This window comes from Dermacentor albipictus, chromosome 8 (assembly GCF_038994185.2).
Source record: "Dermacentor albipictus isolate Rhodes 1998 colony chromosome 8, USDA_Dalb.pri_finalv2, whole genome shotgun sequence".
NCBI lineage: Eukaryota > Metazoa > Arthropoda > Arachnida > Ixodida > Ixodidae > Dermacentor > Dermacentor albipictus.
In genome coordinates, this window is record NC_091828.1 from 533,345 (window position 1) to 549,057 (window position 15,713).

The window sequence follows — 15,713 nt, forward strand, 5'->3', positions numbered from 1 at the left end:
CTGTTAAATGGGCAAAGTAAAATTCTTTCTACTATACATGATATGCAAGCAACACAGAATGAAATGCAAAGGAACCTATCAAAATAAACAGAAAGAACTGATGACATCGAGCGACGATTGGGTGGTTTAGGTGCACTGAACTCTAACGTAGAAAGCATCAAAACAACAATAACGAACCTCGAGGAAGAACTCGCTAACATTAGGGAACATGTTGATGATCTAGAAAACAGAAGCAGGAGAAATAACTTAATAATTTATGGCTTACATGAACCTAGAGTTGAAACTTCAGAAGACTTAGAATGAAATGTGAAAGATGAAGTCTTTAGTAAAAAACTAGGCATTAACGTAACAGGCATAGAAAGGTGTCACAGACTCGGAAAAAAAGACGAAAATAAAACCGGTCCAGTGATTCTAAAATTTCTTGACTACCGAGAGAAGAATGCCCTGCTTAGAGCATCGCCTAAACTGAAGGGCAGTGAACTGTCACTATCTGAAGACTTTTCTAAGCGAGTACGTGACACACGCAGGCTTTTATGGGAGAGTTCTAAGGAAGAAAGGCAGAAAAACATGAAAGTAAAGCTGCATTACGATAAGTTGAGCATCAACGGGACTTTGTTTGGTTGGGATGCTGAAAAAAATGCTGTTATAAGCTGAAGAAATCAAGTTCTCAAAATTGACAGACTAAGCGCAGGCGTGGCTCTTTAGGAATACTTAACGTAAATTGTAGGAGCATTATAAACAAGCGTACAGAGTTAGAGGGAATTCTTTTGTCGTATAACCCAGATATCGTTGTATTGAGGGAGACATGGTTAAATGAAGAAATATATGATAGCGAGTTCATTCCACTTGGGTATAGCGCATTCAGAAAAGACAGAGGTAGCCGGGGCGGAGGTGTAGCCATCCTTTTCAAGGATAACATTAAGCTCTTAAAGATGCCTGATTTATCAGATGTTGAATGCATATTTTGCAAGGCCTACCATGAAAATATTCGATATGTCATAGCTGCTCTGTAGCGACCTCCTAATTCTGGTGTTGAAGTTTTGGATTCTTTGAAGCTATACATGAGCAAGCATGTGAAACCCGCTGACCCCATTATTCTCTACGTTTAACTTGCCATTTTAACCTTAACTTAACGTCACTTAACTCCATTTTAACTTGCCAAGCATTGATTGGGAAACGATGTCGGTCAAAAGTGATAACGACAACTTAGGGGAGGCCATGCTGGACATTGTCTTTTCTTTTAATTTATTACAGTTAGTGGATACCCGTACTAGAATACAGGGTAATTCTGAAACAATCCTGGACCTCTTTTTTGTAAGTGGGACCATAAGTAGTCACACTAAGTGCGATGTATTTCCCGGTATATCGGATCACGAGGCTGTGTTACTAACCATAAATAATACGAATTGGAAAGACAGCTTTAGCGCTGTCCGATTCCGCAATTTCACCCGCGCTGATGATGTTTCGATTATAGATACGCTTTCGTTTCACTTAGATTCATTTTCAGAGAATATTGTAGATGTGCGGGAACTATGGGAACGCTTCAAGAGTATTGTTAATAAATGCATTGAAAAATATGTACCAACTATTGTTAAGAAAAGAAAAAAGAATCCCTGGATTTCTCGGGAGACGCTGAGATTGAAAAGGCAGCTCAAGAGGTTAAAAGATAAAATGAAAAAATCAAGCAGTGCTTCACCAGATCAACGGCAGAAATTTCTTTCTCTTTCATCTAAACTTCGGATCCAATTATGTACTGAGAAACAACGTTACTATGAAGAATCATTGCCTAAATTCATCACAGCGTCTCCAAATAGATTTTGGCGGGAGGTGTCACCGAAACATTACCAATGCGATGTTTTTGAAGTTGATGGCATTCACTTGAATGATGAAGAAAAGATTGCTAACTTATTTAATGAGCATTTCCACTCAGTTTTTACTAGTGATGATGGTGTCTTACCTATGTTTGAGAATTGTTTGCCCCCTATTTCTGATGTATCAATAAGCGAACAGGGTTTATTCCACATGCTTTTAAAACTTGAGGAAAAGAAAAGTTCAGGCCCAGACGATATACCCAACACTTTCCTAAAAAGGTATGCCGAATTGGTTTCGAAATATTTGTACATTGTGTTTTTACGTTCCTTGGAAGAAGGTCAACTCCCGAATGACTGGAGAACAGCCCGAGTAACACCACTTCATAAACAAGGTGCCAAACAGTCTATAAAGAATTACCGTCCCGTATCTTTAACCTCTAACACTTGCAAATTAGTAGAGCACATAATACATAAACATATCGTGGATTTTTTAGATACACATAACATCTTAACAAAATGCCAGCACGGATTTCGGAAAGAGTACTCGACTTGTACACAGCTAGTTGCTACTATCCATGATTTTGCCGTATCTGTAAATAACGTAAAACAAATTGATGCAATTTATGGACTTCTCCAAAGCTTTCGACAAAGTATCACACAGTAAATTGTTATTTAAATTAAATAGTCTGCTTAAAAACTCTCAACTTGTTAATTGGATATCAGCGTATTTGAACAATCGCCATCAGTTTGTTGCGTTCAAAGGACATCAATCTAACCAGTTACCAGTAAAATCGGGTGTCCCGCAGGGCTCGGTCCTAGGGCCACTCCTTTTTCTTATGTATGTAAACGACATGGTAGAAGGCATCTCTGTCAAAATAAAATTATACGCGGACGATTGTGTTCTATATACGGATGTTAATAATCAATCTGCTCAGGCATTGTTAAACAATGATTTTCAGCGTGTTGCTTCTTGGTTAAGCGATGGCAGATGTGTATAAACTTCGACAAGACCGTCTTCATGCGGATCACTCGTAAGAAGAGGCCCTTATCGTTTCCGTATAATTTTAACAATGTGCTTTTGTCTGAAGTGTCTGAATACAAATATCTTGGGCTATGGATTTCAAACAATCTTAGGTGGAACAAACATATTCACTACGTTACAGCGAATGCTTATAGAAAGTTATTCTTTTTAAGAAGAACATTAACTTTGGCTACCCCTGCTGTAAGAAGATTAGCATACACATCCATTGTCCTCCCAGTCTTAGACTATGCTGCTATAATATGGGACCCCTATACAAAAGGTAATGTTCTAAAACTAGAGAATCTCCAAAAAAAAAAGCCGTACAGTTCATTTATAACAACTTTCGACGTAGCTCAATCACTGAACTACAAGCTCGCGCTAACCTAATCCCGTTATCCGATAGAAACCGCTCATCGCGACTAAAATTTTTATATCAATTAGTTAAGGGGTACTATAAAGTCGACGTTAGCGAATGGATTACATTTTCTTCCGCTTATTCGACACGCAAAAGACATGAACTAACAATAACACCTTTTCGTTCTCATAATGACTCTTTGAAGTATTCATTTTTTCCATGAACAGTCAGAGACTGGAATAATCTCAGCAGCTGTATCGTTCAAGCAGACTCTTTGTCAGCTTTCGCATCCCTTCTTGATGGCTGAAACAAAATTGGTTATATTATAGTGACTGTCTATATGATTTATACGTTGAGTGTTCGTCTATTTCATTTCCACATTTGATAAATGTTTTGCTTAATTTTTCTTTTATTCTTTCTTGACTGTGACCTAGGCATGTACATATGTTTCGTTTGCCATTATGTTGTATTTTCTCTCATGTATTGTAACCCACCCTGCTAAAATCCCGGTGGGGATTGCAGTATCAATAAATAAATAAATAAAAATAAAATAAACATAAGGAAGTATAGTATGGATAGAATTGAACACGCTCTCAGGAACGGAGGAAGCCTAAAAACAGTGAAGAAGAAACTAGGAATCGGCAAGAATCAGATGTATGCGTTAAAAGACAAAGCCGGCAATATCATTACTAATATGGATGAGATAGTTCAAGTGGCTGAGGAGTTCTATAGGGATTTATACAGTACCAGTGGCACCCACAACGATAACGGAAGGGAAAATAGTCTAGAGGAATTTGAAATCCCAAAGGTAACGCCGGAAAAAGTAAAGAAAGCCTTGGGAGATATGCAAGGGGGGAGGGCAGCTGGGGAGGATCAGGTAACAGCAGATTTGTTGAAGGATGATGGACAGATTGTTCTAGAGAAACTGGCCACTCTGTATACGCAATGCCTCATGACCTCGAGCGTACCGGAATCTTGGAAAAACGCTAACATAATCCTAATTCATAAGAAAGGAGACGCCAAAGACTTGAAAACTTATAGACCGATCAGCTTACTGTCCGTTGCCTACAAACTATTTACTAAGGTAATCGCAAATAGAATCAGGAACACCTTAGACTTCTGTCAAGCAAAGGACCAGGCAGGATTCCGTAAAGGCTACTCAACAATAGATCATATTCACACTATCAATCAGGTGATAGAGAAATGTGCGGAATATAACCAACCCTTATATATAGTTTTCATTGATTACGAGAAAGCATTTGATTCTGTCGAAACCTCAGCAGTCATGGAGGCATTGCGGAATCAGGGTGTAGACGAGCCGTATGTAAAAATACTGAAAGATATCTATTGCGGCTCCACAGCCACCGTAGTCCTCCATAAAGCAAGCAACAAAATCCCAATAAAGAAAGGCGTCAGGCAGGGAGATACGATCTCTCCAGTGCTATTCACAGCGTGTTTACAGGAGGTATTCAGAGACCTGGACTGGGAAGAAATGGGGATAAAAGTTAATGGAGAATACCTTAGTAACTTGCGATTCGCTGATGATATTGCCTTGCTTAGTAACTCAGGGGACCAACTGCAATGCATGATCACTGACCTGGAGAGGCAAAGCAGAAGAGGGGGTCTAAAAATTAATCTACAGAAAACTAAAGTAATGTTTAACAGTCTCGGAAGAGAACAGTAATTTACAATAGGCAGCGAGGCACTAAAAGTCGTAAGGGAATACATCTACTTAGGGCAGGTAGTGACTGCGGATCCGGATCATGAGACGGAAATAATTAGGAGAATAAGAAGGGGCTGGGGTGCGTTTGGCAGGCATTCTCAGATCATGAACAGCAGGTTGCCATTATCCCTCAAGAGAAAAGTATATAATAGCTGTGTCTTACCAGTACTCACCTACTGGGCAGAAACCTGGAGGCTTACGAAAAGGGTTCTACTCAAATTGAGGACGACGCAACGAGCTATGGAAAGAATAATGATAGGTGTAACGTTAAGGGATAAGAAAAGAGCAGATTGGGTCAGGGAACAAACGCGAGTTAATGACATCTTAGTTGAAATCAAGAAAAAGAAATGGGCATGGGCAGGACATGTAATGAGGAGGGAGGATAACCGATGGTCATTAAGGGTTACGGACTGGATCCCAAGGGAAGGGAAGCGTAGCAGGGGGCGGCAGAGAGTTAGGTGGGCGGATGAGATTAAGAAGTTTGCAGGGACGGCGTGGCCACAATTAGTACATGACCGGGGTTGTTGGAGAAATATGGGAGAGGCCTTTGCCCTGCAGTGGGCGTAACCAGGCTGATGATGATGATGATGATGATGATGATGATGAGTTTTCCATTGCCCCGTCTCGCACCGAGAAAATCGGCGGTGCGCCGGGGTGCAATCCCCGCAAGCACTGCGGGACGCGCGCGCGCGCTGCCGACTGCAGAACCGTGGATGCTCTGGCCCGATAGCTGCGGTTGCAACGGAGTTGACGGAGTTAGCCAGTGGAGATGTCGGCAATGAGAAAGGAAGCGCTGCTAATTGCCGCAATCGATGAGCTTTTTTCAAGTTCGTCTGACAGCGAAGACGGCATGCTTATCGACCTGGTCCAAAAACAATGTGGTGAAGAGCGGTCGAAAGTGGACAGGTTCGTTGAAAGGGTCGTCAGGAACGGGTCGTCAGGATTAATTATAAGACCCATTGGTGTTTGCTTGCAACCAGGTATGTCGGAGCACGCAGTTTGACAAGGTTCGAGCGCTTGCCGCAGATGCTCAGCACCTGTAAACAACAAAATGTGCGCACGTCTTGCGCGCCAGAGGCAAAGTAGCGCTGCATGCAAGCACCCTGCAATGGGTGCAGTTTTGTCCTCGATGTTGACCCTCCGCAGTGCGCCACCACGGCGGTGCAAGGCGCACCATTCTGGTTTCGGTGCAACCCCGGGGCCAGGTGATCGAGGACGCTATAAGGAGAGGCCCTGACGTCACTCTTTGTGAAGCCAAAGTGAAGCCGGAATTTGGCGTTGCTCATGGCGATGCTCCACCTTTAGGGCCACCCTCCTCTCTTGTTTACATCTTTCGCGAAACCACGCCGCACGCCGCGCTGCGCGTGGTAACGCGCGCGGAGCGCGCGCGCTCGCTCCGCAGCAATACTAAACAATTTCGATGTCTCATTGCGTTGCCGTTGCCGAACCCATGTTAAAAGAAGTTCATAATGAACTTCGCAAATTGGGCCGTGTTACGTTTCGCCTACGACGCGTGGTATTAGCCCCGAGAACGAACGCGAGCGGCGCTGCGAGCGCCGCTCGCGTGACGTCAGGGCACGGACTCGCGCCTGTCGTCTGCTACAGTTCGGGCGTTGTCCGGGCGCTTTCTGTGGTGTTTTCGTTTGTTCGCCCTCGTTCTCTCTGCTTGTATACTTATGGTGGTCGTCTCAAATATATTTTTACGACGTCCTCATTTGCGAAAATTTATTCAAAGAGCTAATTTCTTAGACGATAATGCAGCTCTCGAAGGCAACGCTACAGTGCCAGCCGAAGGAGCGCAGACCAGCCCATCGCGGGTTTTTCAATCGACAACCGCAAAAATATAGAAAATAAGAATACAGTTATGATACCATGCCTGCCGCGGCGCAAGAAGTATGCCAAAGACGCTGGCTAAATATGACTTCTACAACAGTTACAATCCGCTAAAACTGGTTTGCTCACGACGAGTAGTTTATGGTGTAAAATTGAATTTTTGCGTTTCTTCACAGAAACGCTCGGCAGTAACACGACGACTTAACTAATACTGCAGTTAAGTTCTACAAGCACAACTAGCTTTTTTGACTGCTTCTTACAATTAGGCGGTTCTTCACGTGTTTATTTTAAGCGGCGGTAATTTGAAGTAAAGCTATTGAAGGCTTACGTCTATTTATAGAATACAAAATGGAATGTACCAATATATATTCCCTTTTCTGTGCTACACGTTCAACTCACTTGAGAAATTTACTGGTGCTTGTTGCTTGAGGAATATACATGACGAATTTGCTTGGCGAACTGACACAGGCTGCTCGGCCAAAATTTTTTAGTGAAATATGCCTGTTGGACCGCATGCTGCAGCCAGAAAGAAGTCGAAGCGTCAATCACTAGTAATATGGGACATATTGAAGATATAATTCCCCTGTGGAGGGTCAAAAATCAAGTGAATATATATATAAACACCTTGTGGTGTTTTCTTTATGAATGTTTGCGATTGGATTAGAGCAAACTTTATTTTGCCTACAGTTGGGCGAGGTTCTCTTTTATGTACCGACGAAGCGAATAGTTCTCCGTTTGCATAATTAAACAACGCTGGATCGAGACATGGTGAGACAGAAAGTGCTTGAATTTTCTAGGCAATCTAAGCTGCTCTGTAGTAGCTCAAGAATATTTTAGCCATTCCAATTGGAGCTTTAAAGGAATGCTTTATGGTTTCAATTCGAAATCGTAGTGAACTGATGGGTTTCACGAACGAAGCGTGCCTCGCCATACAGACAGTCGGTCGCTACCGTTACGTGCTACCATTGCGTGATGGGTGTGCCATATTGTCGCTAAAGGCTACTGAGGGCCGCTATGAAACATTTCATTGCTTGCAATTGATTGTACCTCGATATTAACAACGAAACTTTTCTCTCAGGTGATTGCTACTATGGTATTTGTGAATTAACTATGTAAATACTCTACATGATGCGCCGTCGTGTTAGCAGCCATGAGCGATTCGTTTGTTGGAGGCCTGTTGCAGAGAGGGGTGAAACTAGCAGTAAACTTTTTCATAAAAAATGGGCGCCTAACTCTTTCTTTTACGCATTAATAAATGGCCATATTTGGCTAGAACAACTCACCAGAGTAATAAGAATCATGATCACAGCTTCGCTGGGCAATGTCTTTCTAACACGGATAACATGCTGACACCAATTACCAAGATTTTTCTTTCATGTAACATGCAATGTCTCTCATAGCTAAATTCTAAGGGAATGTTAAGTGTTTAGTCAAGCATCGTACACAACTTCGCATAATGAATTTGCAGACATTCTTTTTACGCAAAATTTATGGACAGACACGGCGCATATATGCGTTGTAACAGCAGTAGCCCTGTTCAACGCTACATAGCTTGCGATATCCAAGCCCCAAATTTTATTGACTCGCGTGCTTTAGGAGAAGGAACTGTGGTTAAGGCATGGCAGCAGAAAGAAGTCGACATATCCTTCGATAAGTGCGGCTCGAGCCACCCACACCCCATGCATACACGAAGGGAACGAGCGCGCGCGGCCGCCGAGCGAGACGGTGCGAGCGGCGTCCTCGCCGTGACGTCACACGCGAGAGGGCGCCACTCCTAATTCTCGCCGCTAATAGCCGGCGCGGATGCAACGGACGCCGGGGCTTCATTCAAAGCGGCGGACATTTTGGCCCGTTCAGCGCTGCCGCGACGCCTCTCTGCCAAGCGCGTCCAGGCATGTTTCGACGCCACGTGTATTCGTGTGTGCGTGTGTGTGTGTGTGCATGTTGGTGCCCACGCTTGTCAAAGCGCGGCAGCCGGGGAGAGGAGCTCCCCAAGTGTGAAGCGAGGAGGTCTGACCGGCGCCGGCCCGGCGGATGAGTCACTACACTCGTCTGAACATGTCTCTCAGCTTGTCCGTGCCCCGCCGTCACGTGACCTCATCCCGTGACCTTCCTTCTTGCCCTCGACTCCGAGAGTATAAAAGCAGCTGCCCCCGGACGCCAAGAGAGGGGCTCCGATTTCTTCTGTTGAGTAACGTGCTCTCCCGTCTCTCCACTTCGGTCGACCTGACCGGCCGCTCTTTTGCGATGCTAGAATAAACAAGTTGTTCTGTTAGCAGTCGACTCATGCTTTGCCAGGACCTTCGGATGCTTCCAGTTGTGCCCCAGGCCGCCAGGCCAACGCTACCCTTGGGGCTTGCAACCCATTTGCAACAACGGGCGCCAGCGGTCCGATTCCAACAACTGTTTGGCAGCGGTGAGATCGCGACAACGGAGGCCAGAAGCGAAGATATGCGGTTGACTGTATGCTGAGCAGCACAACGACCATCCGGGAGCAGTGCAACGAGCCCTGTGTGATGACTGGTTGCCTGCAGCGGAACGACTGCGCTGAATTCTCGGCTGCGAGGTTTGGTGAGTGCGGGACTTTCTTCTTCTGAGTTTTGCCAGGCTTTTTTTAGTGTCAGAAACAGAGCTGGTAATTGTGGTTGTCGTTGCTGCCGGGTTAGTCTGCGGCAAGACAATAGTAGGCAGTAGAGAAAGCAGCATTCAGAGCAGCCATGGATTTGAACGTTGCTCAAACCGAAATTGCTGGAGCTTGCAAGAGAGTTGGGTCTGGATGTCTCAAACTCAGGAAACCAGAACTGCTGAGGGCTATTCTTGAGTTAGAGGCTGAGGATGACGAGCTGTCGGAATGCCTTGAGACCATTGAGGAGACGGCAAAAAGACAGGAGCGCGAACTGGAAGTCAGGCACACGGTGCAGGAGAACGAGTATTGTTCAAAATGACTGACCTGATGCGGCCGTTTAAGCTTGTGTGTGTGTGTGTGTGTGTGTGAAGTGATTTTTGGAAAGGAAACGGAAGAGATGAGTGCAGCGCCGTAACTGTCTCTCACAGGAAGACACCTCAAAAGCACTGCGCGGGGAAGGGGGAATGGGAAGAAAAAGATGAAGGGGAGAAAGACAGGACTAACGTGGCAAGGGCGAAAAAATGTGAGTGCGGGGCTCAGAGCCGCGCTCTCAAGTGCGTCGCACTGCAGTAGTCTAGCAGTGCCGAAAGAGCGTGCTTCACGATGGACGAGTGGGCTGCAGGGAATAGCAGTGCGGTCGCCGTATCGTAAGTCAGTCCCAGTCGCCGATAGACTGCACACAAGGCCGTGCGCTCCACATCGAAGGCAGGGCAGCGAAGTAGCAAGTGGTCGAGCGTCTCCAAATCGGCGCAGTTGCTGCACGCGGGGTCGCCAATTCCCTGCAGCCTGTGCGTTCTAGCAGCCGTCCTGTAGCAGCCGACGCGCAGGCGAAGCAGGAAAGAGTGGTCCGCCCGGGAGAAGCCCACGCGGGGGAGGAGTCGAAGTGACGCACCGGCGGCGACGCGCTAATGGTACGTCCACACTAGCGACAAAAACGCGCGCGGCGAGCGTCGCTGTCGCGCGCGGCAAGATTCACGAAAAGCGGCAGCAACGCGCGGCAAACGCGCGAATGGGTGCGAGACCCATTTTTCGCGGCAGACGCGAAACGTCCACCAATCAGAAGCGAGCCGCTTTACGAGCCGCGCTGTTGTGGCGCCACCTGTCGCATAAGCAAAGAATCATAATCTATGGGCTCTGAGACTGAACAGTGACACGCGCGCCGTAAAATCTCAGAGGCCATTTCCAGTCCAGGGGGCTGTTTTTGTTAAGCCTTACCACACCGCCACTGAGGCGTCGACGAAGAATTCGCCTCGCAATGGAGGCGTTTTTGGAAACCGTTCGCGGATATGCATACCTCTATGATAAATCGAGCGTCGGACAAGGAGCTGCGCGCCAACCGCTGGCACATTATGGACAGCAGTTTGGCATGACAGGTGAAGGTGGGGAAGCAGAGTGTGCGCCTGGCCCTCAGTGTCCCTGTACCGCACTCAAAACTTTCTTGTCCGCTGTCTGGCACGTCGGCGTCGCACAAGTAAAGAACAAACAAGTATTATAGTGTTCACAGTCACCAGTAGCTCCTCGTCCGTATCCGACATGCCTGAGCGTGGCCGGCAGTGGCGCAAAAAAACACACACTTCCGATGGAAGACGAAATGGGCAGAACGGAGAGCGCGTTGTCGCGAGAAGTATCGAATGGAACGAGACAACGCGGGACTCCACGGGCCGCTGCCGCGTGCCGCAAAACGCGACTGTGGACTTGCCCGCACGCGTCTGCCGCGCGGGCGCTTGCGGCGTGCGGCGTGTCGCGCGCGTTTTTGTCGCTAGTGTGGGCGTGCACGGAGCGTTCGCAGAATGGTTGCTTTGGCCACGTCGAAGCCGCTGACCGAGGTAGCGAGGGGGAAGCGCAGAGAGTGAGCCTGCTTTGCGAGAGCGTCCGCGGCTTCGTTCCCTTCCAGGCCGATGTGCGCTGGAACCCATTGCAACGCCAAATCGCAGCCCTGGCTGACGAGGTGGCGGAGCTTTGAGCCGATGCGCTGCACCAACGGAGGCCCAAGGTAATCCTTCGCCAGCATACACAGTGCCGCGCGCGAGTCCGAAAGGATCGCGGCAGAAAAAACACTGCGCTGTTGAAGCAAGAGATCAGCTGCTAGGTCGATCGCAGCAAGCTCAGCCACTGTCGACGACCACACAACACGAAGGCGGCACTGCCGTGTAGCGCAAATATCCTGCGCCGTGCACGCTGCAGCACCAGAACCATCACTCGCCACGGAGCCGTCGGTGTAAACGAGCAGCCGGCCCCCTAGGCGCTCGTGTAGCAGTGCGGCCGTTTCCTGCTGCATAGCACAAACAGCTGTTTGACGCTTGGACTTGACGTCTGGCACCGTGGTGTTTACATCGAGTTGCGCGAAGGCGTGCGGCGATACCGGCAGAGGTAGGAGTTGCGGCGTCGACGCGACGAGTGCGCTGAACTCGGTGGCACGCTGGCCCATGCCCGAGCCCTCCAGCATGTGGAGGCGACAAACGAGGCGTTGTCCCTGTGGCGAACGTTGAAGGCGCTCGATGTGGTTCATCGCTTGCTTCCGTGCGCGAAGTGAGGGCGGCCAGTCTCCCGCTTCGGCGAGAGTTGCTCCTACTTGCGAGTTGCGAGGAAGCCCGTAAAGTTGGCGAATTACGGTGCGGTGCTCCATGTCGATGGCGTTCCAGTTGATGGCTCTGGCGTTCGTGAGGGGAAGCGCATAGAGTGCTTGCGTTGTTGCGACAGATTTGTAAACTCGAAGCGCAAGTTGCGGTGTACAACCACGACCACGGGCGAGCAGGGAGCGTGCGGCGCCAGCCACCTTCTTAGAATTCTTGCAGAGCTGGGAGACGGCGGCGTTAAAGTTGACCCGGCAGTCGATGTCAAGTCCGAGATAGCGCACTTTTCTCTGCCACGGGAGGGGGCTTCCGCGCAGCGTGAGACAAGGCATTTCGAAGCGCGCACGAGCACGGGGGTGTACTGACAACACCTCAGTTTTTGACGCCGAGAGCTGGAGCCCTATGCTGGCGAGATATTCATCGACGGCGTTGATCGCCGACTGCAGGGATTCTCGCACTTGGAAGCCGAGGTCCGTGGGCCCGCACGCGAACAGTGCAATGTCATCGGCGTAGATCGCCACGCGGACTTCGTGGGCTGTCATCTTGGGGATGTAGTCAGGTAGTCTTGCCAGAGCCAAGTTAATAAGAAATGGGCTGATCACGCTGCCCTGGGGAACCCCGGAGGTCACGCTGGGAGGGGCACTGAGCGTGGCGCCAACTCGCACTCTGAGCGTGCGGTCACTGAGGAAGGCCGCGATATAGTCAAAGAGGCGGCCGGTGACACGTAGCTAACGGAGGGCTTGAATGATGGTGGTGTGAGGGAGACCATCAAATGCGCGTTGCACATCGAGCAGCACGAGATATCCGGCTTCTTGGCGACTTGCTGCGTGCTCGAGCGTAGCCACGACGTCCGCGAGCGAGTCAGCTGCTGAGCGCAGTCGCCGGAAACCACTCTGTTCAGGGGCGAAAGCGTCGAGGGCGGAGGCAATCCACTCAAGGCGGCGCAAAGCCATGGCCTCCAGAGTTTTGCCGGCTACCGAAGTAAGCGACACTGGGCGATAGGAGCTGACGCTCGTGGCAGCTTTGCCGCGCTTGAGAATAGGGACGACGATCGCCTCTTTCCAGTCAGCAGGAATAATGCCACTGCGCCAGACGCCATTGAAGGCCTCGAGTAGGGAAGGGAGCTGCGCTGCATCGACGTTCCTGAGGACCTGATGAGTTAGTCCATCGGCACCAGGCGCTGAGCGTCGTTTACGCGTGTTCAAGACAATGCGCAACTCACTGAGGGTAAACTCGGCCGAGCAAAGCACCTCAACGTGCTCCAAAATTGCCCTCGTAGGAAAGTAGCGCAGGGGAGGGAGGAGTTCAGCCCTGTTGTGCGGCGGTAGTTCGCAGGGTGCACTGACGGGGCGCACAGACGGTGGCGGTGGAGCGAAGGCATCGGCGAAGAGTTCGGCCAGTTGCTCTGTGCTCAAGCCCGTAGCCACCGCGATGGAGAGTGCAGGATGGCGAGGGATCTTGGGACGGAGGAGGGAAGCGAGAATGCGCCAAGGGCGCGACTTGTCGCGAGTGTCCTCCAATGACACGCAGAGACTTTGCCAGCTCTGATTGCGACGCTGCCTGGCGTGACGGCGACACGCAGCGTCCAGGCGGTTGTATAAAGTCCAATTCTCCACCTTGTCGCTCTTGATGGCACGGCGTTCGGCGCGACGACGGACAGCGCGCAGATTGAGAAGCTTGATATCGAGGACCGGCGTTCCAGCAGGCACCACGCAAGATTTTGTAGCGGCATCCAAACACCTCCTATAAGATGCATAAGAAAGTTTGTATTTGCCGGAGGGGGTATGGCACAGAGGGACCGAAAATGGGACCAGTCCGTGACGCGGTACGTACATGTCCTCGTGCGGTTCAGGCCGAGCGGGTCGAGAAAGATCGGATAGTGATCCGACCCCTGCGTGTCAGGGCTGCGAACCCACTCGTAGTGGCATCGCTCGCTCGCGAGCGACAAGTCTATCGCACTCCCGTGTACCCTCCGACGCACAAAAGGGAGACTTCCGGTGTTGATGATTAGCAGGCCCGAAGCATGGATGGAACTCAGCAGGTCCCTGCCGTTCGGCTCACTGTGGGCGCTGCCCCACGCCGTGTGGTGGGAGTTGAAATCACCGCACACGACACAGTCACCAGCGATGAGCGCGGTGAGGCTCTCGATGAAGGTCGTATCCCACCGTCGTACGGGTTGCACGTACACGCTGGCGACACAAGTGTCGGCCCCCCCAACGCGCACAGTCACAGCCACACACTCTACGGAGGTGGGTACAATGTCGGCCACACGAACGACGGCTTGGGCAAGACGCGCACGGACGTAAATAGACGCGCGGGAGCGACCGGGTGGATGGAGCGGATCACAGCACTGCACGTTGGCGCAAGTCCGTAACTCGCAGGTGGTCGCACTGTGGTAGCCCACAAATCCCGGAAAGTTGCACACCCCGTCGCGCGTGCATGTCTCTTGCAACGTGAGCACGTCGTACTCGTGCAGAAGTAGGTGTTCGGAAAGTTCGGCTTGTCGTCGGCGTAGCGAGCGCACGTTCCACTGCAAGATGCGCGGCCGACGTTTTGCTGTGCGACTAGCCATGGTGATTGTGTTGCTGTTGACATGCCACTGCCTGCAGGCAGATGGCCCGGAGCGGATGGTCAGCTGGCAGCAAGGTGCTGACTGCTTGCATGGTGAGCAGCAGGTTGTCTACCAGCTAATCCATAGTAGTTTGGGCGGGTGGAGCAGCAGTATCCCGTGTCTGCTGGCGTTGAGAGGCACGAGGTGCTGGTACCGGATGCCTGGGTGCACAACTGGGGCCCTTCAGCACGCTCGCACAGGACCGCACCGGAGATGAGAAGGATGCTGTGGCTGCTTCTCCTCCCGGACTACTGCCCTGACAGCACGCCTCGACAATGCCGAGGTGGAGGAAGCCATGATGGTGGCCACCTCCCGTTCTTCCTGCCATTTGGGGCAGGCGGGAGTGTCGGCCCTATGGGGGCCCCCGCAGTTCCTGCAGCGGACTTTCTCGCAGGAGGCGCCCTCCGCGTGGCTTTTGCCGCAGAAGATGCAGTCGGTCGGCCATCTGCAGGATTCCAGCACGTGCCCGAAGCGGCCGCACTGCCGACATTGCACTGGACGGGGCCTGACAGGTCGCGCCCTGAACCCTAGCTTGAAAATGCGCACGTGTTCAGGGGGGACCGGTCCCGCGAATCGGATGGTGGTGGTGCTCTCCTCCCTCGTTGCCGACAGCACGGGAACGCTCGACTCGATGGCTCCCAGCAGGTCTGTGTCCGCGGGTAACCCGACCACCCCGTGCAGGAAGCCGGTGCTCTTGCCGCGCTCGGCTGGCAGTCGGGCAGTCACTGGAATTCCGTGCAGCTCAGTGACTGCCAGCAGCTCCTCCAGGCACTCCCGGGTGGTAGTATCGGCGGCCACGATGTTGCGCTTATGGTTAACGCGAACCACTGCAACACCGGGCCGCGAAGAGAGGGTTGCAGCGAGTGAGAGGCGCGGTGCTCCTCGGAAGATTCCGCCAGGCGCCGAGGGACGGAAGAGCACCGTACCGACGACCGCGGGAACAACCGGGAGTGCAGCAGTCTCCAGGGCTCGTGCACGGCGCCGGTCCCTCTTTGACTGCACCAGCGTGAAGTCGGACGTGGTGGACTCGCGAGCGGATGGTGTCACTCTCTGTACTGCGGCTGTAGGCACACTGGGGGTGACCAAGGTAGCGGGTGGGCGCCGCGAGTCGTCCGTTGCCCCGGGAGACGAACGGGAAACGTGGGCAGGCTCCTTCCACT

The 15,713-nt window shown here is 50.7% G+C and overlaps 1 protein-coding gene across 1 annotated transcript; it reads right to left on the reverse strand.

The window, feature by feature from the left end:
* Positions 1-11,128: 11,128 nt before the first annotated feature.
* Positions 11,129-12,484, reverse strand: LOC139048707 (uncharacterized). The gene has a single exon (XM_070523203.1). It carries the CDS (start codon positions 12,482-12,484, stop codon positions 11,129-11,131), a length of 1,356 nt encoding a protein of 451 aa, XP_070379304.1.
* Positions 12,485-15,713: the final 3,229 nt, after the last annotated feature.